Source organism: Chamaea fasciata, unplaced genomic scaffold (genome assembly GCF_029207755.1).
Source record: "Chamaea fasciata isolate MVZ Bird 193981 ecotype frontalis unplaced genomic scaffold, bChaFas1.0.hap1 SCAF_1, whole genome shotgun sequence".
NCBI lineage: Eukaryota > Metazoa > Chordata > Aves > Passeriformes > Sylviidae > Chamaea > Chamaea fasciata.
In genome coordinates this window covers 22,724,188-22,751,421 of record NW_027094086.1, presented here as the reverse complement: position 1 = coordinate 22,751,421, position 27,234 = coordinate 22,724,188, and the positions used below count along the sequence as shown (strand labels likewise).

General features: G+C 42.2%; 1 protein-coding gene across 3 annotated transcripts in view; it reads left to right on the top strand.

Moving 5' to 3' along the window:
- The window catches only part of LAPTM4B (lysosomal protein transmembrane 4 beta), a 59,998-nt gene that overhangs the window by 14,371 nt on the left and 18,393 nt on the right, over positions 1–27,234 (top strand). For 2 of the 3 annotated variants that reach the window (XM_066178151.1, XM_066178159.1), the window contains exons 2-6: positions 3,813–3,924; positions 10,595–10,668; positions 11,255–11,377; positions 19,063–19,161; positions 25,682–25,777. In XM_066178151.1, the coding sequence (XP_066034248.1) occupies positions 3,813–3,924; positions 10,595–10,668; positions 11,255–11,377; positions 19,063–19,161; positions 25,682–25,777 (504 nt within the window). Of the gene's footprint in view, positions 1–3,812; positions 3,925–10,594; positions 10,669–11,254; positions 11,378–19,062; positions 19,162–25,681; positions 25,778–26,427; positions 26,954–27,234 lie in introns of those variants that run through there. The other variant, XM_066178143.1, reaches the window with a different exon arrangement.

Sequence of the window (27,234 nt, the reverse complement as noted above, 5' to 3'; positions counted from 1 at the left end):
ATTATAATGATTAGATTAATTAATTAAGATAGACAAAACTATCTTAATCAGAATTATTCACTACACAGTATAGGAGCTATAACAACTATTATAGTAGGCCATGAAGCAATATTGAAGCAATTGTATAAAGCTAGCAAAAAAATTATTAATTGATATTTAATTATTATTAACAGATTGATTTTACTCGCCCATACCAATGGCCATGGGCCAGTTTCTTTCACTCAGCCTTGAAGGGTATCCCCACTCACAGGAGAAGTCTCCACCCATGCACTCCAAGACGGGGTATGGTGGAAGACCCTGCTGTTCAAGTTTGGGACTGGGTGATTGACTGTCAGCCTTTACATCTCCAGGCCAGCTGTGTCAGCTCAGCAGCTTTAGATAAACTATCAGCAGTGTCACTTGTTTGTTTCTTTATCCATGTATTTTACCAGGTCTACCACATTTTCATCTCGCTATCAGGATGTTTAACTTTGGGATTGAGTCAGACGTGGCTTCAGCATTGTTCAACACCGAAGGCAGCATGAATCCCCCTTCTTCATTGACCGCTGTTAGCTTTGCAAATAGGACACTGATCAAGTTATTTTACCTCATGCCAGGGAGAGCATCCTGCTACAACCTCACTGCTGTATGGCCATCCATGGGCATGTTTCAGTTTCTCCATTGTGTCTCACTGGGAAGTTATAGGGTTTAGCGGCTTATGAAACTTTGCATAATTAAAATGCTTTCTAAGCATTGCTAATGGGTTGTTACACTGTTTGTTGCTGAAGAAACGTAAAACATCTTGAAGGAAATTTTGGCCCTATCAAAAGAGCACAGGAATCTCTTTTGCTTTTCCTGGAATGGATATTTCAACTCTCATATCAACTGCATATACCAACAGGGAATAATTTTTTATGCTCTTGTCCTTGATTGTGTGTCCTTGGAAAACAATACATCAGTAACTTTTTAGACACATGGAATTTATGCATTAAAGCTTTTTTTTTTTTTCCCCCCAAAGTTCAACAGTTACATCACTTTCAAAACAGAAGGAAAACCCTGATGAACACAATGCACTCAACTGTGCGTGTGTTTCTGGGAGAAAGAGGGAGAAAACACGTGGTATATTTCACTTGCACTGCTGACAGCACAGCTGGAAAGTGCTCCGATGATTATGAGGATCTCAAGAGAACAAACTGAGAGAACAGAAAAGTAGTAAACTAAAGAGCATTTGAGAGATTCCTACTGACTGCAGCAGACTTCAGACCAGGCAAACACAATCTATGTCTTATACAGAATGTAAGGCAATGCTGACAATCACATTATCTGAATCAGGACATATCCATAAGGAGAAAGTGTAGTGCATAAGTCAGTATTTTATGAATTTTCATAGCTATATCTGTACCCAAAAAATATGTCTTTAAAATAGCAACACACTGTGCATTTATGGTTTCTTATTGCTTGGATATTTTGAGTACTCTTCTTAGGTAACGTATTTATTACTGGCTTATATTTTCTAGCTTTCCACAAAGGAGTATAAAACAAGAACTAAGTTGCAATATGGAGTTATGTATGTTAAAATTCAGTGAGATTTATGGAATGTAACTTTGAATTTTGATAGTTATCTGACGTCTTCAAAACCATGAGAAAGCCAAGACATCATGCTGCAGTATTCCCAACACAAAGCTATTTAACTATTCTATGTAAAAATGCAGTAATGACGATCTCTAACCCCCTGCAGACAATCTCTATCTGCTTCTTTTCTTATTGTTCACCACGCTGTCTAACTTAAGTTTTCTTTTGCTATAATTCAGATCTGTTTACTCTGTGGATCTGGAGGAAGGTCTGTTGTCTCGTTCTTTCCCTCCCCCACCCCCCCCACCTTTCTGCTCATAAAAGACTGAGAGCACCTGCCCCTACCTTTTCCTTGCTAAGCATCCCCAGTTTTTTCCCTATCTGTCCTACATTCCAGATGTCTCTGTTCTGATGCAGGATCATCCCCAACGTTTTTCCTTGTACATATTAGTAGGAGTTGTATCCTTTCTGCAGGGGCCCATGGAGGGCAAGTGGGAGGATAGTTTATTCATCTAATACCCAGGTTTCTGCAGCACTGCCCACCACCATGCAGCCGCAAAGATGAGCTTATGGGATTCCACTGAGTCGTGTTCAGTTAATTCATTTTAACACCCCAACTCCTTTCTGAGCAGTTGTCACTCAGTTTTTTTGCCTCACGTTCTTCTGAAGTTCTTCACAAACGTGTTTCTCTATGCTTTTTGGTGCTGAATTGTGCTCTCTTGTCTGAATTCTGCTCTAGTTGTTCAAAACAATTTTCTTCTTATCTCCCAAAGTGCTTACAACTTGGCATTGTCTGCAAATTAGAGAAAGGTAGCAGTTACAAGTGACTTGAAATAACAGGTCTCTCAACAATACTGGAAAACCTTAATCAATATATCTTCTGTGCTGGCTGTGAATCCTTAAATCCATGACAGCTGTTCTTTCAGTACAGTTACCCAGCTGGCAGTACATTCACCTTCCTGCACATTCAACCAAACCAGGTTTTCCTTGCTCATTTATGAGAATCTCATCATGTCAAAAGGTGTGCTAAGATGCAGAGATGTTATCTACTGCTTCTGCCCTCTCCATAAGGCTTGTCCGTCTGTCAGAGAAGGAAAATAAGATAAACTACTTACAGTTTGTCCTTGACAAGCCCGCGGTGATTGTTACTTGTGACCACGCAAATTTGAAGTGTTAATGGGGAGACTGCTTGATTATCTGTTCTTACTTTGTTCATAAACCTCACAGTCTATCTAGAAATTCACTACATGACCTTCCTGCCTTGAAAATGCATAAACTGTGCTTGCTCTTTTCTTGTCTTGTGAACTCAGTCTATTCTCAGCAGTTTTCAAAGATTTCTAACAGATCTGGTATCAGCTAGACTTGATGGAATTTACCTATCAAAAAGGATTTATCTTACCTGAGAAATTCTCTAGCCTGTTATGTCTTGAAATAACCTGTGTTTCTACATCTTCTTGTTGCTGTTAGTAACCTGTGATCAGATTAGGATGACTTTGAAGTGAGAACCAAAGCAATAAAATTCATTTTTCCAGGTGTACTGTTTTCAGCTTTCGTCTTTCCATTTGCTTCTTCATCAGTTATCTTCCTAGTTCTGTAGAATAAGCTTTTAGCCTGGCTGCATTATTTCACGCTGAGCAATCTTCTTTTCTGCAATTAGCTCTCTTCACTTCAAAGTGATATGAGAATTGTGTTCGGATTTGTTTTAAAATACAGCTCTTGGCTACCTTTCTGATTCGTTCATAGCTGATACTTGACAATCCCCTTCTACTGAATCACTTGATATTCTTGGCAATTAATTCACTTACTGCATTTCATAGCCAAGGTCTTGGTGGACGTGAATGTCCGTCTGTGCCATATGACACAGAAATGTGAGCATCAGACACGGAGCTCACATTGCCACCTCCTCTCACCCCTGCCCTCCCCCTCCCCCCCCGGCCTTATTAGCAGCTCACCTGAACCAGCCCCTCACTCATGGCCTCTTAAAATACAGCATTTTCCAATAATCAACCTCCTCTTTGATAATCTAGCAATTTTACAGGGTCTGTCCCCAATTCTAGTTCTGCCATGCTGATAGTCCTTGTTTACAGCACCCATTTGTAATAATCTCAAAATGACTGGTGGATGTGCTAACATGTTTTTTAGTCTGAAAGAGCAGTGGTAACTGTCTAGCTGGTGTGAAACATGGTTGGGTATGTGCTGCCCAGAGGTTTTTCATGGATTGCGTTCACAGACTGATCCTTTTCCCTTTTTCCTCTCTGTAGATTATAAATTCAGTGGTCTTGCTGATTCTGCTGAGCGCCCTGACTGATCCTGACCAGTACCACCTGACTAGTGCTGAATTAGGGGGTGAATTTGAATTTATGGATGATGCCAGTAAGTACAAATTCCCTAATTACTAGCACTCATTACTCCAGCATTAATGTAACTGTCCTATCATTTCAGTAATTACTGTTCTTCTAATTATTGCTTCACCTTTGTATCTTACAGATGCGTTTTTATTGAGAAAGCTGTCATGGCATAGTTCAAACTTGTTTCCTAGTAGTAACCTTATCTGCCACCTACCTATTAGTAATCAGTCCATCTGCTCTGCTGTGTCCTGGCTTGGCAGGAGCAGAGCCAGCCTTTGGCAGAGAGGTGCATCCTTGAGCATGGTGCTGAAAGCCCCAGGGGAATTTTGCAGGACAGTGGGACATCTGGAGTCTCTGCACCTTCCAGCACCACATCCCAAGTGCCTGCACATGCTCAAGAACCCACACTGCTGCTCAGACAGCTGAGTATGTTCATTCACGTTGGATGTATTTATCACCGCCCTGTGCATGTGGCATGACTTGCACAAACCTGCTCGAATAGATGCAAATACAAATATCAACTGTATAGTCACAGGCATGTTAGCAATAACACATAGCAATTCCTTCTCTTACTGAAAGACATCATGGAAGATCTTCAATATAGTTTCAGAGAAGGGTAAGCTAGGCCATTCATGTCTCCTACAAAACCTCCTGTCCTTTGCAAATGTTTCCTTGTTCCATAACTTCTTCAAATTATTTGGTGGTTTGTTGATTTAACTGTTTAATTCATATCTAGTAAAGTTTCCCCTCGATGTGATTTTGATTAAAATGTCTGTTTATTTTCATTTCTGCTCACAAGATGGTTACATTCAACATTTCTCATGGTAGTCTGAAACAAGATCTTTTGCTAATCACACTGGTGTCTTTCTGCTCAGAATCCCCCCCATCCACAGCTAAAGGTTCTAAGTCCTTTCCTAATTCCTACTGAAGTCAATAAAAATGTCTGTAGGAGAAGCAATAGCCCCACACATGAGAAAAGAAATTGCCCGTTGTTGTGTCAGAGATACCGGGTGTCATTTAAGGGATGCTTATTTCCACGAGGTCTTTAATTCAAATATGCCTTGAGGGTCTACATTGAATTAATGATAAAGGATGATTGCTAGTTTATTGTGTCTTCACTGAAAAAACACCTACAACTTCCGACTAAAAATCTTTTTATATAACTGGATTTAAGAAAGTAAGGACCATCGTAGATACAGATGGGCTCCTAGCTGGTTCTGACATATTAAAACTGACTGCCTTGTCCTAATTCTCAGAGATTAACCTTGGTAATGACTGTCTGTCAGTGTGGTTTTATATAGCCAACATCAGAGGCCTGCCAGTGCCCTAGGCTTTAAAATTGTAATTCTGTTTTGTAATGCAGTAGCTGTCAGATAAAGTACATTGGGGATTTCCATCTACACTTGAAAATTGTATTTTCTGTATATTTTTATCAAGGCTTCTGAAGTGAACCCTGCTATACTGTGAAAGGATGGCTTATGGGCCAAGCACCCTCATTTCCATTTGGTAAAGGGAATATTTCACAGGCAGTTAAATTACGAATGAACACTTGAATTAATGTCTCCTTTTATTCTTTGACTCCCTCTGGTTTGGTGCCTTATTGAGTAAAGGCAGTTGAATCAAGCTACTGACTTTTATGGTTACTGGAAATAGCTGGCAGGAGATAATTTCTTTCTTCTTTTCTTTAAGCATGACTGTGTTTATTCAAATGCAGTGAAATGTTTTATTATGAGGTAAATCATCAGAAAAACTTGCGCATACTCTTCTCTTTTCCTACTTTTGTCTTTTTTGAAGAAATGTTTTTCAGGTTAGCTCCATGCACTGAAACCATGTGTATGAAATACAGGAAGATACATAATCTTCTATGCTAAAGAAGGTCCCAAAGTTGTTTATGTACTTCTGATGACAAATAATAGTGACACAAACACTAATAGTCGTTATTCTCATTGCTATTGTTGCTTCTGTCAGTAGCAAACAACAACAAAAAAATGCAGACACAGAGTTGACATGTAAAATTTGTTACTCACTTTCTCTTTCTCCTGTAAGAGGGATCCCTCATAAAAGATCTGAAAACATTATCTGGAAAAAAACATATCAGCTGTGTCACAGTAGTCAAATTAAGTTAATGACAGGTTTCCCTTGACTTCCAAGAAACCAGGATTCCCGCAGTATTTGTATTCAGATTTATTTCTAGCTGTTCCTAGTTTATGGAGAGTTTTCAATTTTCTGTTCCAGCAGTGAGAAGAATTCCTGCCATCTGCAGAGCCACAGCCAGTCTACTGCAAACAGCTTGAAACTACCAGTGCAAAATCAGTTCTAATTCCAGGATTTAGTGTGGTTCCAGGGGCATCACCAGAGGCTCCAAAATACCTGGTTTATTAGTCAGAGAAATGATTTACCTGAACACTTAGAAAAAAGCTCCAGGCTGTTTATTTTCCTTTCTATTCTAGAAAAGGAAGCAAGGGGGAAGAAAGTCTGCCAAGACTTTATCATGTGGCAGAGGGAGGTACTGGAAGACACCAGTGTGTGTAGTTTGTGTGACTCTCCAAGATGTGCATCTCGGAGCTGGGTAAAGTGCTAGGCTTCCTCCTGTGCTGGATATTCAGCTGAGCTCATTTAGTCTCATCTTTCTTTTCTTTTATTTCCTGAGGGAGTTTAGAAGCTGGACTAGGGAAAATTAGAAATGTGTGAGTTGCTCAGTGTAATACTGCTGCTGTTAAAAGACTAACAATCTCAGAGCAGGAGATGGAAAAGCCCTATAATTCATTTTGACTTCCCAGAGGGTTTTGCCTGAGCCTTCTGCTCAGCTTCTTCAAACACACAGACCACCATCCTGACGTGTCTACAGCCCAGACAAGTAGTGGATGTTGCATGGTTTTATTTACTGCTGTCATAGTGTCAGAGATGTGTGTGATACTTCACAGGCCACATGACAACAAGGATTAAAATCCTCTGCATGCCCTACAGAAACTGAGAGCGACTTTGACACCGATGTCATCAACTTAGGTCAAAATCTGCCCGTGTCCCTGCCCTGGGATGGGCAGACAGGACAAGCAGACATCTCAGGGCAGGGGAGAATAATGTGATGATCTCTCTGCTGAATATGACATGCACCCAGGACTTAAAAATATTAATTCAAATAGAAAAATTTTATAAAGAAGTCTACAGACAGCAGGCTTGAACATCTGCTGGGGGATAAATGGAGGTGGTGTGGAGTAGGTACATTCCTGTCCCAGCCCATCAACACCACCTATGTAGTACAAGTCCCAGATACAGAGAGGGGCAAAAAACTAAATCCATTCCCAGCACAGGATATTCAGGGCAGCATCTTCCCCTCTAATTTTATACTCTGGAGTAAATGTGCTGGGCTCAAAGGTGCAGAATACTCTTTCCTTCTCATCGCCCCCCTCTGTTTCGCAGGGAGAAAATGCTGCTGCTGTGCAGGTTGTGACCCAGGAGGCTGCTCGGTGGCTGGCAGCAGTGGCATCAAGCTTGCACAAGCAGCCTGGAGGAGAGAGCAAGGCAGTAATCCTTAGCTGGCAATCAGGAGGCTCTTGGATAAAGGCTGGGAGAGTGGGAGAAACTGCCTGAGGATTGCAGGCGGCTGATCAGCACCTTTCTGGCCCCTGCTGTCAAAGCTGTGAGCCAGCGATTAGCTCCAGGCCTGGGGCAGGTGATGAGGATTTGAGGTCTTCATCACTCCACACAAGTCCTGGCTCAGGGACCAGCCTTGCTGGCTGCTCCTCCATATCCTTTCAGCACCCACCATCAGTCTCCTCTGCAAGAGGAGAGGGGAAGGCGAGGAAAAACTTTTGAGGTGAATTAGAGGGAACTCAAGCTGCACATTGCTGTGCGCACAAGTACCCCATGATAGGATCTCTGCCCAGCATCTTCTCTCCAAAGTGGCAGGAAAGTAGGATGTCATTGCAAGGTATAAGAATTAAAACTCAACTGAGTTGTTTAAACCCAAGGAGAAAACTCAAGCCATCTAGGACAGTAGGCTGGATAACCCCTTCAGCAGTCCAAGTACAGCCCTTCTAGCCATCATTGCCATAGAAAGCACAGCATGGCTGGAAAACAAATCACACACCCCTGTCAGTTTCTCATTTAATGTGCTGCATATCTAGTTTCATTCTGATTAATTGAAACTGGCACAGCTCAAAAAACCCAATGAAGCCTTAAATGAGAAAGAACTAGCTTGAGCCAACTAGGACTTGGCATGGTGGAGCACCATTAGGGAGACACTGGAGACAGGGAGAATGAGTGTGTCAGACCAGATCTTCAGTGTCAAGTTCATCGCAGTTTGCTGGGCCCTGGCTCTGAATTTTGATTTCACAGAATGTATGTAGGCAGCCAGGGTAAATGGCCACACAACCAGAAGTGTCTTAAGGGGCTGCAGTACCTTTTATTAGTAGAGGTATGTTTTGTGGACACTTCTTCCTCTTGAGGGCAAAATTCAGAAGATCATTTCGAACAGGCACAGCACACAGCCTTTACAGCTCCTAAAAACCTAGAGACTGGTTGAGGTAATGCAGCTCAAACACTGCACTGGTTGTCTGGATTCTCTACCCATTCTAAGAGGAGAAGGAGGTGCCTTTGAAGAGCAATTTGGATGCACTGAGATGTCTTTCCCTCTTGAATGATGAGCATGGAGCCCAGCTGCCTCCCGATGGCGTTGTGTATCACCCATGAGCTGAGCTGCAGGAAGCCACTGTGAAGGAATTGGGGAGTGCCAGGGTGAGCTAAACTCAACTGCTGAGTGCAGGCCCCTCTCCTGGGTGAGTCCTGCTTATTTTGACAATAAGAAAAAGATTCAAGCATTTGTACTGTAAGAAAGGACATCTGTGCTCCAGAGCCTCATCGAACTACAGTGGTTTGAATGTGCTCCTCCAAGTGCAGGAAAGGGCATTTTATCCTTCAAATTTAATCCATTAAATTAGGAAGTAGCCTGCCATAGGACTTCTTCTGAGTCCCTATGCAATCACAAGGACAAACTTTGGGAGCAAGAGAGAGAGAACAAGAATCCTGAAACGTAGGAGACAGGCAGTGTTCTGGAAAAGGAGAAACTTGGGTTCTGAAGTCCATAATCCAGCTGTTGGGAGGTACAGTGCCCAAGGAGCCAGATAACATAAACAGCTCTGGAGATGTCCTCACCTGCCAGCAGTAGTCTCCTCCTCCTCATTTTCCTGCCAGCTTTGCAAATCTCAGGTTCTTCTCTGCATCAAGAGCCAGCAGAAATCTGGATTAGTGCCATCTAGGGCAAAGTTTGTGTTCCCTCAGGCGCAGGAGGATCAAGGACTGGGTCTTTCGTTTTCTGCATGGAAGATCATTCTGGTAGGCTGGAAATAACGACAGACAAGACTTAGTGCCTGTCCTTCCTCCTCAGCCATGACCTCGGTGAGCCTGCACTGCTTCCTGGTGGTGGCAGGTGAGACCTGTCCACAGCTCCCAGACCCTTTCAAAGACTTGGGTGAACTTGGGAGCTGAGTTGGGGAGTGTTCCATGCTGTGGGATGCTCCTTGTCATGTGTTGGAGTTAGATGTCGTGGCAGCTCTGTGATGAAATGATCTCATCTATACACTTTGAATGCTTCCAGAGTCAGGGTAATGAACACCCTGAACACTGTCAGGTGTTTGTACATCTCAGAGGTCCTCCACATACCTCATCTGGGCAGGTAGTTTAAATGCAGCTGGTGACAGCAATGTGAACAGCAGGTACCTCACAGATACCAACAGAGGTGGGATCTCTAAAGCCGTGTTCTATGTACCTCACGTCCTCTATCCTTTTTGTGCACTGGCTTAACCTCAGAAAAATAGGCACAATGTTCCATTGCACTCCCAAATGCACTGTAAGGTCAAGTTCAGAAATTCACTTCTGATCTCCTGATAGTGGTCTGTAATGGTGTCTAGGGAGGTGCATATGAAAAGACCAAAAGTGTAATTTTTTCCCCCAGGATCTCTTTCCAGCTCTTCATGGCTTAGGAGCTTCTTAAATCTAACGAAAAGTTAATTGAAAGCTGAGCAGCAGCAGAAGAAAAAAATAGGAGTCCTGTAATTCCTCCAGTCAAAACCTTAAAGAATATTCCCCTTTCTTTACTGCTTTAACTTTCCTGATAGTTATGCATTTTCATTAATAAATATATCTCTCTAGTATTCTTGATTGAAATGAAAGCGTTCAAGATGTTATTTCTGCTGTAAGGTGCCTTTATCTGCCAGTTTTGCTCCTTTTCCAGTATAGAGATATATGAGCAATGGTATGCAGCAGCTGTTGGTGAAGAAACAATCTGTAGTGCAGAAAAGCAGACACATTCTGACCACAGATACCAGCACCACCAGTAAAACAGTCTTGTCAAAACTGCTTCTGATTCTTGAAAATCCTTAGAAAAATTAGACCATTCATCTCCATAGTCTTATAGAAGCCGTAGTGGTTTGCACAGTGTTAGTGTGAGTGTCAGCACAGTGTAGTGCTGCAGGCTTGCGCTGACAGAAGCGCTGTCTGTACTTCTTGCATTTAGGAAGTTCCCCACAAAAGCCAGATATTTCTTCCAGCAATGGATGAACAAGGCACCTGACCCCATCTTTGAGATGCTGCTCTTTGACCCTGCTCTTTGAGATGCTCTGCACAAGAGGGGGGTGGCAAAATAACTGAACCAAGCTCTGAATTTGTCTGTGATCATTGATGTGTCTCTTTTCCAGATATGTGCATTGCCACCGCAATTTCTCTCCTTATGATTCTGATCTGTGCAATGGCTACGTATGGCGCATATAAGGTAATTCATTATGTTTAATGAAGACATGAATAAAGTGAACTACACAACTCCATAGAAACAAAATTAAGAAAACTGTTTTCTAGCAATTGCTTCTTTACTTGTTCAGCTGAAAATTGAGAGAAGGGGAAAAAAAAAGAAGTTGAAGAGGCAGCAGAACTGATTGCTTAGATCAGTGGTACCCCAGGGCCCCCTACTGCAGTTGTCTTGATTGTCTTCAGTTTCAATATGAGTAAGCAAATGCTGAATTCAGAGAACTGAATCTTGTACCTATCAAAATTATGGGAATTTTTTCCCATTCACCTCCCACGCCTGTGGTTTGTCCCAACATTAATCCTATTAATTAGAAAGAGAAAATATTTGTGGTTTCTAAATCTCCTAATGTAACAAGATGTGGGAGTTGCATCGCACATATTACTGCAGTATAGCAGCCAAATTGCCATGGCCAAAGCTTTTGGCTGAATGTCATACTTCTTTTAGCTGATTTAATACTCCATAATGTCAAACATTCCTTAGATTCCTGTAGAAAGATATATATTCCTCTATTTTAACTTATGGCTGATGAGCTTCTTATTTACTTCCTTTTTAGCAACATGCTGCTTGGATCATCCCTTTCTTCTGTTACCAGATCTTTGACTTTGCTCTCAACACGTTGGTTGCCATCAGTGTACTCGTCTATCCCAGCACAATTCAGGACTACCTCCGTCAACTGGTAAATCACTTGATGTTCATAGGCTTTTGGGGGAAAAAATCTCTGTAAGGTGCAGTTTTTGTCCTATATTTCTAGCCAATGGTATCCTTCTCAAACAGTCCTTGAGAAGTTCTTTCAGTCTTTGCCAGTCTGAATTCAACATCCCTGCAAGGCTACATTACTAACTTACTACAGTATTTGTGAAAAACTCAGAAGTTTTGCAATGATGTGAAAGCTCTCAGCACCATTCATTTAGAGTGAGACTCATATTGCAAGACATGGATGATAAATAATTGCTTTTGCATTCAGAGTTATTGTGCTCATATCCAGTGGCTTATTTTTGTACTATTTCAAGGATATTTTGTTGCTCCTTTTAGTTTATTCAGTAGCTATAACACATTTAATTAGGCAGGAGTTTGATTGAGCGTAGGTTTGGTTTTGCTAGAAAACATTTTGGATTCTGTCCTAGGGGCATTTGGAGGCTCCCTTCTCATTCTGCTTTGGCCAGACATCTATGGCCAATATTGCATAAGTGTACAAGGTGTGATCACAACCCCCTAGAGCAAAGACAAGAGCCCACCAGCCTCTGTCTCATCACAGAACCACGTCCCATGTCCAGAAGGGTTCATGTGGAGTCACAGAGCTCTGGAGAAGCCAGAGCTGCAAATCTTCCTTGAGAACCTGAATACAGATTAGCTTGGCTGTGAACTTTGTTGTGTGGATGGAAAGCTGGCCAGTATAAATAACAGGTGATGAGAAACAGCAGGCAGATAAGTAGCCGCACAAATCTGCAGGAGGAGACAATGTGTCATGCCAGCGAGAGCTGGGGTGCATCAGGAGCCTGTTATCGTTCATCTTATTTAACACCCACCTGCATTCACAGCTGATGGGGCACTGGAAAAGAGGCAGAGGAATAAATCAAAAGGTTCTCAGAGATATGAGTGGAAAAGAGCAAATCACAGCCATGGTTTGGGAGTGCCAAAGCTGGCACTGCCACTGCTGAAGCCCTCCTGCCTGTTGTTTGCCTGCAGACCCTTGCTGCTGCATCGGTGCCAGCCCTGCTCTTGTGGCAGCACAAGCATCTGTGTAGCTGCAGAACTCCCCCCACCCTCCAGCATGAGTTGTAACCAGATTTTACTCAGTCTTGGTCAATGTGCAAGAACACGACAGGGACAAAAACAGGCTGGGAAATGTGCACTTAAAAGCCTCTGCTCTTCTGCTGAAAATCTGCTGCTACATTTGGAGCTGAGTCACTAGAAGGGCAAAGACCAGCTGTTCCTCTTGAAATGTGTGCTAAAACATCCCTTTATTTCCTTGCAGATAAAAAGATAATAGGTCCTTCTGTAGCAGAAATAGAGCAGGCCTTGGAAGGGATTGGGTATGGTGCAGCAGAGCATGCTGTGATCTGTACTGCTGCTCTGGAGTGTTGAATCTTTGGTTGCACACACCTTTGTCTTGCTGTTGTAAATCATATTCTGGACTGGTAATGAAATGCCACAGGACTTCAGGCGTGCTAAACTGCCAGTGCTCAAAAGGGCAAGGGGGATTTCCAGGATAATTATAGGCCGATTAGCCTGACATTGCTACCAAGCAGAATAATAACAGAAGGGCTGAGGCTGAGAGGACAGTCAATTGATAATGGATTAGACCAGAAAAAATTATTAATGACTGCCTGCAGAGTTTCATGAAAGATCAGTCCTGCAGGCAAACTCATTTTCCTTCACTGACAAGATTACTGACTTCATCAATAAAGATGGGCAGGGGCATAATGGACTTTCATGAGATGTTTGACTTCGCAGCATGATGCTCAGAGCATCAATAAAGCACTAGATCAATACAGGATGTATCACGTGGATTAGGAGAGGTTAGCTGGCGGACTGCAAAGGGTTCTGGTCGAGCTGACCATCTGCCAGTGAGTTTCTATTTTAAGTAGAGGACAGTCTCCAGGAATCAGCAGTAGATTTCATGCGCCTCCTGACTTGCATTAATAATGTTGGACCCCAAGAGGCACTTCACAATAGCTGATATCAGCCATGGGAGAGATTCTCCAGGCTTATTGTCTAGAGGGATTCAGTCCTTTGGTGGGAGGCTGTGAGCAGCAGTATAATCTGGCTGTTCTGTGTCATCCTCTGGGAGACCCTACCCTGCATTGCCCAGAGTGAGCACATCTCTGCATTTCCCAGTGGCAGTACTTGTGACTTTTCCTTGCAAATTCACTTCTAATAAAACTCGTGGCTGACACTGAGCTAGACTGCCTGAGAACTTGAGTTCAACCACTAATGTGTGCTACAGAGATAAATGCAAAGAAATGTAAAAGCCTGAACAATACAGATGAGCATAAGGTTTGACAACTGTGCCTGGGATGCAGTGACCCTGTAAGCAGCCTAGGGATTTAAGTGCGAAAACTAGAGTCCCTCAGCTGTTTTGCTGTTTGCTGAAATTGTTCTTGGGATTTGTGGACAGAAAAAAGAGCAATTAATAGTAAGGTAGGGGAGACTTCCCTTCTCTGTTGGTAGTGTGGATTTTCTCCATCTATTTGGGGAGTCTGGTTGTAAAAACACAATGCTTAGAAGTCGGAGAACATGCAGAAAAAGTTCCTTTAAAAAACCTATATAAAAGCTGGATATATTGTTGTATGATAAGAGACAATCAGCTTTTCCTGCTTCATTTACTGAGAAAGAAGACCACAGGTAGTGCCATTAGAGGTTTCATATGCAAAATAATGAGGTATTAAAAGGTTGTTTAAATTAGGTATAAGGCATAATGCTAATGAGCAGCTGGAAGCTAGTCCAAGTTAAGTTCATTTAGAAACAAGGATTAGTTTGTATTTTATCGTTTGTGTTGGAGATTAGTGATGGGGAAAAAATGCCAAGAGGTGTGATGAATTTTGTACAGTTAATGTCACCTGTTCAAAAAAGTTCTGAAGCTGTTCTGCATCTGCCTTGAAGCTGATTATGCCTCCTGTGTCTTAGCTGTGGTCCTGAGCACAAATGGCTCAATTGGAACCCTTTGTCCCCTTACCTGGAGGGGCTGTTGGCATAAGGTTGTTACATTTGGTTCAGAGTAAATACACTCTGTCTGAGTGGGCAGAAGTAAAGGGGAGAGGTCAAGGGCACATCCACCATTATCAAGCATTCAGACATGGGACAAGATGAAAATCAATTCAAGCAATTACACCATAATTGCAGTGCTATTCGGGTGTGATCCCTCCTGATGGTTTGCAAATGAGCCCTAGGGTTGTCTTGCCCTCACCCCCCTTGCAGTGGTCTACCAGGGTAGGCAGGAAACAAGGATTGTGTTTCTTCCTGGCATTCTTACAGTTTCTGTTCCTCTAAAACTGCTTTGCATCTGGGAAATTATATTTTAGGGGGCACAGCTCCGTAAGGTAAATGAAAAATCCCAACTGTTTTTCAAATCGATTATTGAATATCTGGAAGAAACTGTGCATTTGGTAACAGAATAAATCTAGCAGTCTCAGAAGAACTTTTTGTCTGCTCTAATGAGAGGAAAACCCTGTTTCTTTAGCCATTTCTACTTCACTATTATCTGGTATCATTACATAGTTATTTTGGTGCACATCTGCCAGATTTCGGTCTGTCAGTGATGAGTTACAGCTACTGGGAAACTCTTCATGTACTTTTAGCAGAATGATGAGTACATATCAAGAAGCTGGTCAAGGCCATAGCTGAAAATGTTGCAATTGTGTTCACAGGGTGTTTGGTAACATCAGTCTATAGTGGCGGCTTCTTTCCTGAGAGCAGTGTCTTTGGAAACTTCTTGTTGCGTTTTTTTTGTGTACAACAAATCCAACATGTGTAAAATAAAAATTATTTTAGTTCTTGGTCTAAGCAGAGATCTAAAGCAGTTTGACCTAAAGCACATTTCTTTTATTTAACCCCACTAAATCTTTGATATATGTGCATTTTAAAGCCTTCAAATTAAACACTTCATCTTCTGTCATCTGATAACAGCATATGAAATGAATTGAAGCAGAGGTGCAGAACAGGATGGTTTGCAACTGAGTTATGCAAACCTTTTTCTAGTCAAAGTGCAGGACTATGACAGTTCATCTAAGCAAAATTTTGAAGTACATCAAGTAGCTTTACTGTGGGAACGCCTGCAAAGCTGCTGCCTAACAATTCAAGTGGTACCAGTCATGCTTTTAAATCCATGGAGAAATGCCTAGAGAACATAAAAGAGATTAATCTAAAGATTTTTTTCCTATAAACTAAAGCTTAAAACCTAAATATCCTTTCTGACATTTTAATGCCATTTTATAATTCCAAAGAAGTACCACCAACTTCATAGCAGAGCTTTACAAATTCTACAGACACATTGCTGTTTTCTTTCAATTTTGTAAGATTTTGATACTTGGAGGATTGTTACTTGGAATGACAATTCACACTGTATTTTAAAGTGGATTTTTTGTGATCCAAGGGGAAGGAAGACGTGAAAGGTTACGCAGGCAGGCTGAGGGAATGAAAAATGGCTTTAGCCTTTGTCATTTTATTCTTCTTCTGTGTTTGTACAATAGCAATCCAGTAAAAACGTACTTTCCATGCACGCTGTAGAGTCTTTTTAAAAGTGTCTAATAGGGCTTTGATATGAATAAGCAGCAATTTTTTAAAATTAGAAGTGTATCAGCTGTATTATTATGCACACAGCCCTCTCCACGCCCATGACAAGGTTATAAATGACACTTATAATTATGACTTTAGCATGCCAGTGCAACACCTGTACAATTACCTTTTGCTTGTATAGAAAATTTCGTCATGTTCTGCTCCAAAACCACTCCTGTGTTTCCAGTGATAGGCTTGATTTTTCCCACCCAGATGTATTTCAGTCTCAGTGTCATCAAACCTTGCACAACATTTGACACTGATCTTTTTCCAGAAGTTGCAGTACCAAGCCTGGTGCCTGGAACCTTCCCAGCAGCAGGATTTCAGCTACTGGTCTTCCCACAGGAGAGCAAACCCCCAAGGCAGGAGCAGAATTTCTTGTCCCACCTCATGTATCCACATCAGTATTTAAGTTCATCATCGCAGTCAGTGAAGGCCAGTGGTTTGATTCATCTGAACCACTCTTGGTACTTATTTTCCATGGGAGTTAACGAGATTTTGGGAACAGCTGCAGCCATGGGATGGGACCCCAAGGGCTGCATAATGGCACCAGTTCCATGATGGTCCCTATATTGGGTGAGACAGGAGCCAGTTGAGATGCTTCCTACCGTATTTCCTGCTTCTTTGCCAGAGGTTCAGGTTTTATAAATTGGTTTTCCTACATCTCTGAAGGGGCTTGTAGTTGTGATTTAGGATCAGACTGCTTGTAGGCTGGCCCAGCCCAGTTTGCAAAAAAAAGACAAAGGGGTTTCCTCCACGCTGACCCAACGCTCCTGGGCTATCCATCAGAGAACTGAAAGCTTTGTCTCACACACAGGAAGCCTGGAAGCTCCAGAAGGGACTGACTTGAGTTTTCACACCCTGCACCAAGATCTTCCAGGCACCTGTGGTGGGGCTGACCATGGCATGGGTGCAGCACCCGCCGCCTCGCTGGGGCTGCTCACACCTCTTGTCTCTTCAGGACAGAGACTCAGAAAGCTGAGCCTGGAGGGGACAAACCACAGTATTCGTTCCTCATGTGCTCTCCTGGCTTTGCTGAAATACTTGTTGTAACACTGGTGCTGTTATGAGGGAAGGCCAGGCACTGCTGAGCAGCACATTCTGCACCAGACTTCACCAGGTGAAGCAGATGTTCCTGCTTTTTGGATGTTCCTGCTCCAGCAGATGTTCCTGCTTTTCAAGGAAGTGGGAACTTGGTCATTTGCCTCCTCTTGCCCCTTTGCCCTCCTCTTGCCCCAATGCAAATCCCTTTTGAGCTGATGTCTAGAAATAGCCCATTAGATTATGGCCAAAAACCAGCATGCAGTTGTCTAGTCTTCGACCAGTAACTGGTTCCCAAAAACCAGGTTCTTCTTAGGAGAACCAAAGTCCAAATTAGGAATTTTTTATTACATTTGCAAACTATTTTGACTGTTTTCTTAATGGTAGGTCAATACTCAAAAAATCATTTGGGTACAGATTTACTGTAACTGTCCTTGGACTGACTGGACTTTCTAATTTCCTAACTTACGGTGTCGCTCCTGCAAGCGGGAGGGCAGGTTGGGGCATTAATGCTTGAATTTTATGCATATAAAGTTTTTGTTTAATTTTGCAGTGCATTGTTTCTTTGCATATCATCTTGCTTTCTTGGTCTCTGGGTGACTGCATCCACTGTACTTAGAATAACCTTCTGTGGAAAAAAAAAAAGATAGCAGTAACTTATTGAATTATAGCAAGCTAGTTCCCTACAAAAGCTGTACCTTGACAAAGAAGATAACATGATAACAACTTCAGCCATGGAATTCAGTACAGGAACAGAAACATTGCTGTCAAGAAGCGGAAAATGTGCTTATGTAACATTTATCTGCAAAGGGTTACAGCTGCTGTTGATGTTAACCACTCTGAACAGTTCATGGAAGCGCTAAATAAAGAGCTATTCTCAGTAGCAGCTGTCCAAAAAAAAGATAATTTCCTGATGCACTGGGCTGTGTGCTGGAATAAGGGTTATTAAGGGGTTACTCTGGTTTTACACCATCGTTGCCAAGAATACAGTTACAGCTCGGTCTAGTTAATTGTCCTGACAAGGATGCAGAGCTGGCCTGGTTAAGTAATTAGACCTGTAAGGGAAAAGGGAGCTGTGTGGAAGGAACTATTGCGTTCAGATATAATGAGCTACTGTTGCAGTGGAGCTATCTATTGTGGAGAACAGCTCTGTCTATGAACAATGGTTTATTCTAACTGAAACAGGAACTTGTGTCTTGCAGTATTTCAGAACTATTTGGAACATTCATTTTAAAGGGCGTGGAGTTTTTAAGCAATAAAAAATACAGTAAAACATTTTTAAGGGATGTTTTTCTATCACTGATCCTAAAGTGTTTCACAGCTGTAAATCACTAGAGCCTGTGCTATGCAGGAAGATTCATTTTGTCACCTCTATTTCATGTATGTGGTAACAGAAGGGCCTGGGGCACATTTCCACATTTCAACTTGAAATCATGAGGTGGCTCCCCTGTAGGACCCATGACTCCGTGGGACACACATTTAGACAGCAGCACTAACAGCTGTTCCTAGAAAAGTAGTCCAAATTTAGCCAAAACAAGATGGAGTATAATAGACTCAATGTATTTTGAAATGTCATAAAATATTAGGTGAAAGGGTTATGCTGTCCAGTTTTTCCTGCTTTGGCTTTCTGGAAAGAGCTTCCACTGTTCTTTAGCAACTACTGCCAGTGTAAGTAAGTGATTACTCAGTAAGTACGAGATTTGCTTGCCATTTCCCATGGTGGAATATTTCCTGCTGCAAAGCTCTCAGACTTCTGCTAGTTTTTGTCAGATACAAACCCAGTGTTCAGCGAGGAAGAGAGAGCCCACACCACATCTAAAGCAAAAAGCAAATCCCTCAGCCCTCCAGGGAACCCATGGCAGCTGAGTGTTCACAATGCTTGTTGTAGCCACACTTACTGAAACTGGTTGTTGGTGGGGAGAGCTCCCAATTTAGTTGATCACTGGAAGCTTTGTAAGCTGTTAATTATAGAATGCACTAGCTGAATGGCGCTTAAATGACTTGTGAGATTGACTCACAGTGTTTTGCTTATTTTTGTTTATGCAGCCCAACAATTTTCCATACAAGGAAGAGATTATGTCTGTGAACCCTACGTGTCTGGTTGTGATTATCCTCCTTTTCATAAGTATCATTTTGGCTTTTAAGGTAAGTGCACTGTAGTGTATAAAGTCCACTTCTGGTTGTGGATGGAATGTCCCTTGCTGGGAGGTCTGTCTCTAGAAGAGTTCTGGGTAACCACACCCCCAGCAGCCTGATACCTATACAGAACAGGATTATAGGAATCACGAAAAAAATTGTGACAAATCTCACAGACCAACACAGGAACATATAGTCCACAATGGGGAAATGTGGTGCCTGTAGGAGGCTCATGACTTATGAATCCTTTGAAGCAGTGGATCATCTAGTGGACAAGGGAGAGCCTGTTAATACAGACTGCTTGTTTTTTCAGAACGTGTTTGGCAGTGTGTCTCATGAAAAACTTTAAAAACCACCCTAAGATGTGTAGGGAGAAAAGGTAATCTCACTGACTGTAGCTAGGGAATAACAATAAATTATCAGTCTTTTCAACACTGCAACCCATGCAGTTCAGTGCCTTCATAAGAGATCTGGGAAGGAGAAGGAAATCCAACAGCATTTTTTTTCAATGGCATTCAGAATAGGGATAATAATTAGCCAAGAAATCTTTGCAGGAGAATCTCATGGGATGGACTGACTGAACAAGGAAATGGTAGAGAAACTCAGTAGTGAAAAGTTCTGAGGCACTGAGGAAGCATACTCTTGTTTCACAAACACTGCAGTGGACTCTGAAGTAAGCATGACCACTTGTAAAAGGGACCTTGTAGCTGTTACAGACAGACCTGTGAAAATACTAGTTCATTTCTGGTTGAAAACGGTAAATCAAATGCTAAGAATATTAAGAAAGGAATAGAAAAACCAAAATATAAATTGTATAATTTCTTTGCCAGTTTTGTTGCCTACTGCCTTTGGAAGCATGACTTCCCTTCTGGTGCCGTCTCAGAAAGAGTTTTGTAGAGCAGGTAAATAAATCCAAGCAATCTCTCCTGGGAGGAGCACCATAAAGAACTGTCAGACCAGGCAACAGGAGGACACAGGGAATGAGAATTTATTTGCTGTTATGCAAACCTAGTGGGTGAGAGGGCTGGAGGTAGCAGGTACCAGGCAAAGGGGAGATGTCGCATCACCCAGAGCAGCCAGAAAGGGCTCATGTGAAACCACCACCTCCAGGCTGACTGTCCAGTGAGGCAGCCCACACCTGCTGTGGGTCAGAAGTTCAGAGGAAGCTCAGAATAAGATCAGACAAATTAATGCAGAAAAAACAACCACCTGTTGCTCCAACTAGTACTCTTGTAAAATAAGTCCAATTGGACCTCTTGTAAAATATGCTGGTGTGTTGTCCCAGTGAGTCGCAGTGACACCAAAGATGTTGCTTCCAGACAGCACATTTGACAGCATATACAGGGAATGTTACTGTGGCAAAAGAGGTAGATTAGGTTATTGAAGCTACTTCAAAATTGGTGAAAGAAACCAAACAGATAGGATGTATTAAAGTGCTGTTGGAAGCTGTGCTCACTTTCTGTGGTTTAACTGTAGAGTTTAGCCATCTGGCCTTATATGTTCACAACCATACAGCTGATTTTATTTGCACTTCTAAGAAATATGTGTGAATTTAATAAATCCTTAGATTTATCAGGATCCACAAGAAATGTGTTCAAAAACATTTCTCCGGTGCAGCTAATGGCTTGTTTTTACCCCACGTGGGTCTAGCGTTTCATTGATCAAGTATGTCAAGAAAGCTTCAAGCTTATTAAAAAAAAAAAAAAAAAAAAAGGCAACTAAAATTGGAATGGCAAAGATGCTTACTACAGAGACAAGAAACCTAAGAAATTAATAGTGCTGAAGACTCATTTTGTGTTTAAGTGGTAAAACACGTTTTTTCCAAGAGTATATGTGGCTCATATAATGCTCATTCTAGCAACATATTATATAAATGAGTCACAAAAATGTGATTCACTCAGAAACACATGCTAAATTCCAGTTCACATTTTCATTTGAATTTCTTATGTTTCCAGAAGAACTGCTGTGCAGATTTACAGAATCTGCTCCATCCAATGAAAGCTGAATACACACAGATGCATCACATTTTATCTCTGATAGACTTAACAGATGGTACTACATTTATATATCGAAACTGGAAAGGTAGTGTGTATAAAAAAAATATGCCTCCTCTCCCTCTGGAGTTCAACTAGAAGTAGGTAGAGGAACCAAAACATTGTGACCTAGGAAAAGCTACAGTAGGAAAAGCTGCATTCATCTGGTGGGAAATGCAAAACAGAATTGCCTAATTCCTCAGAAATATTTGGTATTATGACACTTTTGTTTTGAATGAAGCTACGTGAATAGGAGAACTCTACTGAGCAGAAAGCAAGATTATAAAGTGTTAGATGCTGGGTTTGTGTTTTGCAGTCATGGGTTTGTAAAAAAGAAGGGAAACAAGAGAGGGTGGTAAGAAAGCAGGCCAGCTAACCACACACAAGCACTTGTCTTTTTAGTCCTTATAATTTACTTGCATCTGAAGCACCGAGTGGGAGTTTTAGGTGGTTTCACCCAGAACACTTTTCAGAGTAGACCCAAATACATTATTCCATTCACTGTCTTTGTCTAGAAACTGAACTGGAGTTGCATACCATGAAACATAGATGCTTCCTTTCTGGCTGAGGAGGGACATCACAAATGTAGTTATATACATGTACATAGGACTTCAAATTGCATATAAGCCAACACAGTGACTTTTGAATCATGTCCTCTGCAGCTGGTTTGGAGAAGAGGGCCTTGATTTCCTCCAGCCAACCCCAGATTCTGAGACAGAGCAATTGAGGCTTCAACCTGCCCGTCATGGGGAAGCTCCTAAGGCCCAGATGAGCTCAGATGAGCACAAACACAACCAGATTAAGCCTTTTCCACAAACTGCCCCAAGCACTCTGCAGCTTGAGAGTATGGCCTCTTCCTTGGCCGTTCTCTTTCTGAAGAGTAGGTAGGAAGAGGTAGCTGCTAGCGGGGCAGCCAAAAGGTGTTCCAGTTCAGTGAGACAGGCTGGTCTTCAGCAAACTGAATATTAACACTGTTCTCCATAATATGCCTATAAGCTGCATCTACAAGGTATTTAGCCTAGGGATGAGACCACTCTGCATGTCCTGGTGTCCTCAGCAGATGGGAAAGGATAAGAAAGACGTTCTCTGTTCACCCTGAGAGATTTGGTGTCTCAGCCCAAAGGCATTTTTCCTGGCAGGGGGAGCCCTGACCCGCAGCACATCACCTGGCATCTGCTGCCTTCCTGCAGGGCTGATGGAGCAGCAATTGGGACCATCAACACGGCCCCAACAGCCAAGCTCTGATCCCCACTCCTAGAAATGGCCAATACATAGCCACGAGGTTGCCACCTATTCCACAAAAGCCTGGGACTAGTCCCAGCACTGATGATGGCAGGATGCTTATGGGAGAAGCATGTCTAAAACAGGGGTCAATTGCTTTAAATTGCATCCCTCCCTGTGTGTGACTGTGAGCCAACAGCTGATGTCCTGGCCCCTGTAAGGTGTCATATAAAGTGTTGCAGACCAGTGGTTTGGTTTAATATTATTAATTCTTTCCAATTACAAAATTTCTTTCAGTTCTAAGCAGTTTTTCTTATACAGCCTTTTTTATATTCACAAGATACACCTTCTCATATGCTGAGAAGATGAATTTAATGGCAGATTTTATCAGCACAGCAACCCATTGTTTCTCTTTCTGTAACACCAGCATGGGAAATACACATGGTCAACTGGGTCTGCCATTAGCATCCCTTTGAAATCTTTATATAAATTTCAGTTTGTGTAGAAATCTTTATCTCATTTACACCAGTTACTGAAGCCCATCCCAGCTCTATAAACAGAAAATTCAAAGCAGCTGGGGAGTCAAATGGCATTCAGTGCAGGCAGCTACTAAGCCAAGGGGGCTCTGCTGGGTCTGTGGTGTTCACCCTGCACTTGCTGCCAGCGAGGGGTTACCCAGAGGGCTGCTGTGACCCAGATCAGCACAGACTTTGACTTGCTGTGATACAAGAACCAGCACAATACAGCAACCTCTAATTTCCACAAAGATGTTGGTCAGTCTTCTGGTCAGGCATCTGATGAGCACAGCTCTGCAGTTCATTACTGTTGTTATGCAACTTAACAAGTACATCTGCAACTGCAACAGCAAGAGGAAGGGTGACAGAGTTTTGTGGGTTGCAGATCCTTAGGGTCTCAAGTAATTTCCCACCATCCAAAGGGGAAGACTGAAAGCTGGTTAGAAGTAGGCACAGTGCCTTTTTCTATGTTCAGCCTTCTTACACGCCTGTCCTTTCTCATGGTGGTTGCTTGGGGCTGCCTCCCCCAAAATGTGTCTGTCACCAGTCTGCTGTGGTAGGCAGGAGATCCACTAAGGGTGGATTAGGCTGAGGAAGTTCAGGCCTTTTATCTAGGGCCAATTTCAAATCTGAGTATTAGTCTCCTGAGATAAAAATCAATGTATTTATATACTGTGGGTCCAGCCACACATTTTAAAGCAGTATTTGAAACCTCAGCCACGTCTGTCAGGAAGGAAAATTGGTAACTGAATCAGGAGCCCCATTTAACAGTGCAGCAGAAAATAATTATTAGGAATGAGCTTAAATAAAGTTACAGGTTGAGGAAAACAAGTTTCTGTGACTCATGATTTGCAGGCCTGCAGCACATGTCCAAAGCACTTGGACAAGGACATGCTCCGAGCTGCTACCACTCTCCGCCCTATGATGGTCAGTGTCTCATGGCCAATTCCTTGGTGTGTGCTGGCTGATGACTTCCTTAATTCAAGGAACAGACCTCACCCACTGAGAAAAAAACCCCTGCATGCAGGAGCAGGGCTGATTAGAGCTAGGGTTCAGAGCTGGGAAAGCTGTAGAGGTTCATTGTGGGGTTAAGTGTGTTTTGTTCACCATTTTGAATGGGAGCATTAAAAAATAAATCTCCCACTAGCTTCTCCCAGATAGGATTGTATTATCCAAAACAGGGCTTCCCTCATGTTGGATTTTGACAGAAGGAGTATGGAAATATTTTTGCAAATAGGTAGGCTTAATGTAAAGGGTTTCTTAAAAAGACAGGCTGTGTCCCCTCAGAAGTGTACTATATTCAGTCTCTGTTCTGCATTGGCTCTTATGCCTTTCCCAGGCTGTAGTATCTGAGCACTGAAAGCTACTGAACTACTTATTGCCACTAAAAATTAACAATGACATTTTACTTAATTCTGGAAAAGGTGCAATGATTCTCCATGTATGTGCCTTTCCTTGTTTCAGTAGCCTGGGGTAGGTTTGCACAGCCCACAGCTTGGTCTGTAAAGCTTGTCTAATCTTCCCGTGGGACTTGGCTCATTCCAGAAGACTTTCTCTCCCCATTTGATGGCCAAAAGTATTGTCAAAGTCTGCAACAGCTGCAAGTCAGTCCGGGGTTTGTAAGGTACTGTGAAAAAAGAGGAAGCAAATTTACCAGATTTTAGCCAGCTCAGCCCTGGTGGAAAAAAAACTTCCTGATCTGCAAACAAGCCATCAGGGAGTCACGTGGCATCCTGAAAAACACAGCTCATGTGTGTCAGCTCTGGAGGCAGAGGAAGCACAGGGCAGCTCAAAGGGATAAGAGAGTTTTGGAAGGCCATCAGTTCAAGTGAGTCACAAAAGTATGACTCACTCAGTGAGACACACATGCAAATTCAGTGCTGGCAGTTTAATCTGCTTGTGTTAGGTCTGTGGAAGAATTGCTCCGCAGACCTACTAACTAAAAATATAAGTTGGGCACTATCAAAACTCAAAGTTCTCATCACCATCATATATGATTACATGGGTGTCTTGGTTTGAAGGAAAATAACCTCCAACAATGGGGTTGAAAAGCTCCAGAGAGAGCTGCTGTAGTCCTGCCAGCTGTGTTACCGACATCCTGTGGATCTGGTTCCAGCTCCTCCACATCTTCCTGCCTCTTATCTTCCTTCCAGTCACTTTGCTCATCTCTGCTGCCCAAACTGGAATCTCTCCTGCTCGTGAAGGAGGTGGTGGCTGTGGGCATTTTTTCCAACCAGTTAAAGGAGTGGAGACAACTAGTTGTTTGACAGGAGGCAGCACTACCCAAGCTCCAAGAACAAAAGCAGTGAAGTTTATGATCTTGCAGTAGGTTTATTGCTGCTATTACAGGGGTTTTTGTTTTACATTGGGAAAAAAACCCCAGTATTTTAAACAACGTTTAAAATGTCAGAAATAACTTCAGATGTCAATAAAAGCTTTTACTTTGGCAATTTTCTCTAGTCAGGCAAGAATGACCCCAGACCATTCCAGTCACATAGAATATGTTGATTTAATAAGCCCCCTTTATATATTGAAAGCCACAGTAAGGCCTCCCCAGAACCTTCTCAATTCTGAAGAACCCAAATTCTATCAGTATGAGGAATAACATTGGATCATTCACAGAGCCCCAGACATTCTCACAGTCACTGCAACCAGGAAATGCTTCTGTCATGCTGATTTTCATATTTATGGGTATGCTCTATCAGCAGAACACCCATGGTTTATTTTCTGCACAGAATAATAGGTCCCTTTTCTTTGCAGGGTTACTTGATAAGCTGTGTGTGGAACTGCTACCGGTACATCAATGGCAGAAACAACTCGGATGTGTTGGTGTACATTACCACCAACGACACTGCGGTAAGGATATTAGAGGGCAAATGTTTGTGTAATATTATCCATTTAAAGGCTTTATTTTTTATTTCTAACTCTTTAGTTAACTGCCTTAATTCCTTTGACCGTCCTCATCTGTTGGTGGTGTTTGGACTGGAAACTCAGGGGACTGGTGTGCAATCGTTGCAAATCACATCTCTTGCTAAAATGCTGGTTTCATTCTGTGTGTATTATCTGTTAAAGAATCTGTGTTAATCATAAACTACAGTTTATCTTGTGGCCCCAGGACTGACCCCCAATTCTGAGCTCTCCAGCTGTGCGATGATCTTGACAGAGGAGGCACTGATTAGAACTCAAGGATGCCATGGTCTACACCTGCTGTGAAATTTTGATCTATCTATAGAAACTGCAATTTAGGACACTTAACATCTGGTGTAGTGCTTTATAAACTCACAGAGAGGAGCTCAAAGGCAATAAAAGTTCAGTGATCCATTTCCCACTGTATGACGGGGTTTGTGTGGTAAGGAGACCAAATGAAACAAAGATTGATGTGAAAGAAATTAATGAACAGATTTTAACCTCAAAGAATGGAAGGCATAGGTTCACTTTATAGTAGTTTAGTGCTTACCTGCACATGTGCAGGACGTGACCGCTAAGCAATGTCTTGCTTTTTGCAGAAGGCACTGAAGGAATACAGGAAGAAAGGGTCTCTGGAAAAGAGCCAGTTCTGTTTGCAGTGGTGTTGCCATGGAGCTGCTCAGTTCCACGGAGGCTGCGCCCTGAGGGCCCCATGGGGGATCACCCACAACTTATGTAACAAGGGTCATTACACCATTTACATACAGAATGAGAGCAGCGTGAACTTGGTCCTTTGGATCATCTGAGTGAAATCCCAGGATTGCCTTTCCTAATTGTGGGTGGTCTCCATGCACTGAGGTATTAGACTGTCAACTATAATCCTTTGGAATGAGTGATTCCTGTGCAGCCTCAAGGGCTTAGAAAACCGTCATTAATTTTACATGGAAGATGTAACTCTTGCATAGTTACTTGTCTTCTACACCTGAAGCTTTCAGAAAAATATAAGAAGTTTTACAGACCATAATCACAGCTGGCAGTCAGGACATTTAAGTATAAAAACATGGATTTTTGAGAGCTAAGAAGTATTACTACTTTCTTTACTGGAATCTGCTTTGAATAAAACCAGGAATTTCATGTGAAATAATTTTGATAGCTCTTTTGTTCAGCCTATAAGTAGCTGTAACTCAGCTTCAAACATTGTTAACTCTACAACCCACAGAGCCAGCAGCCTCAGCAGTGGGAGTGTCAGCTGGATTATCTGGGAAACTGAACTTACTTTTTAAAAGTTATGTTAAAACCTCCTGCTTCATTGCTGCCTTCATAAAACAGAAGATTTTTTTAGAGATGCCTGGCTACCAAAGCTCTTCTCAGTACTTTTGTATTTGGTAATTACCAAATGTTTCTGT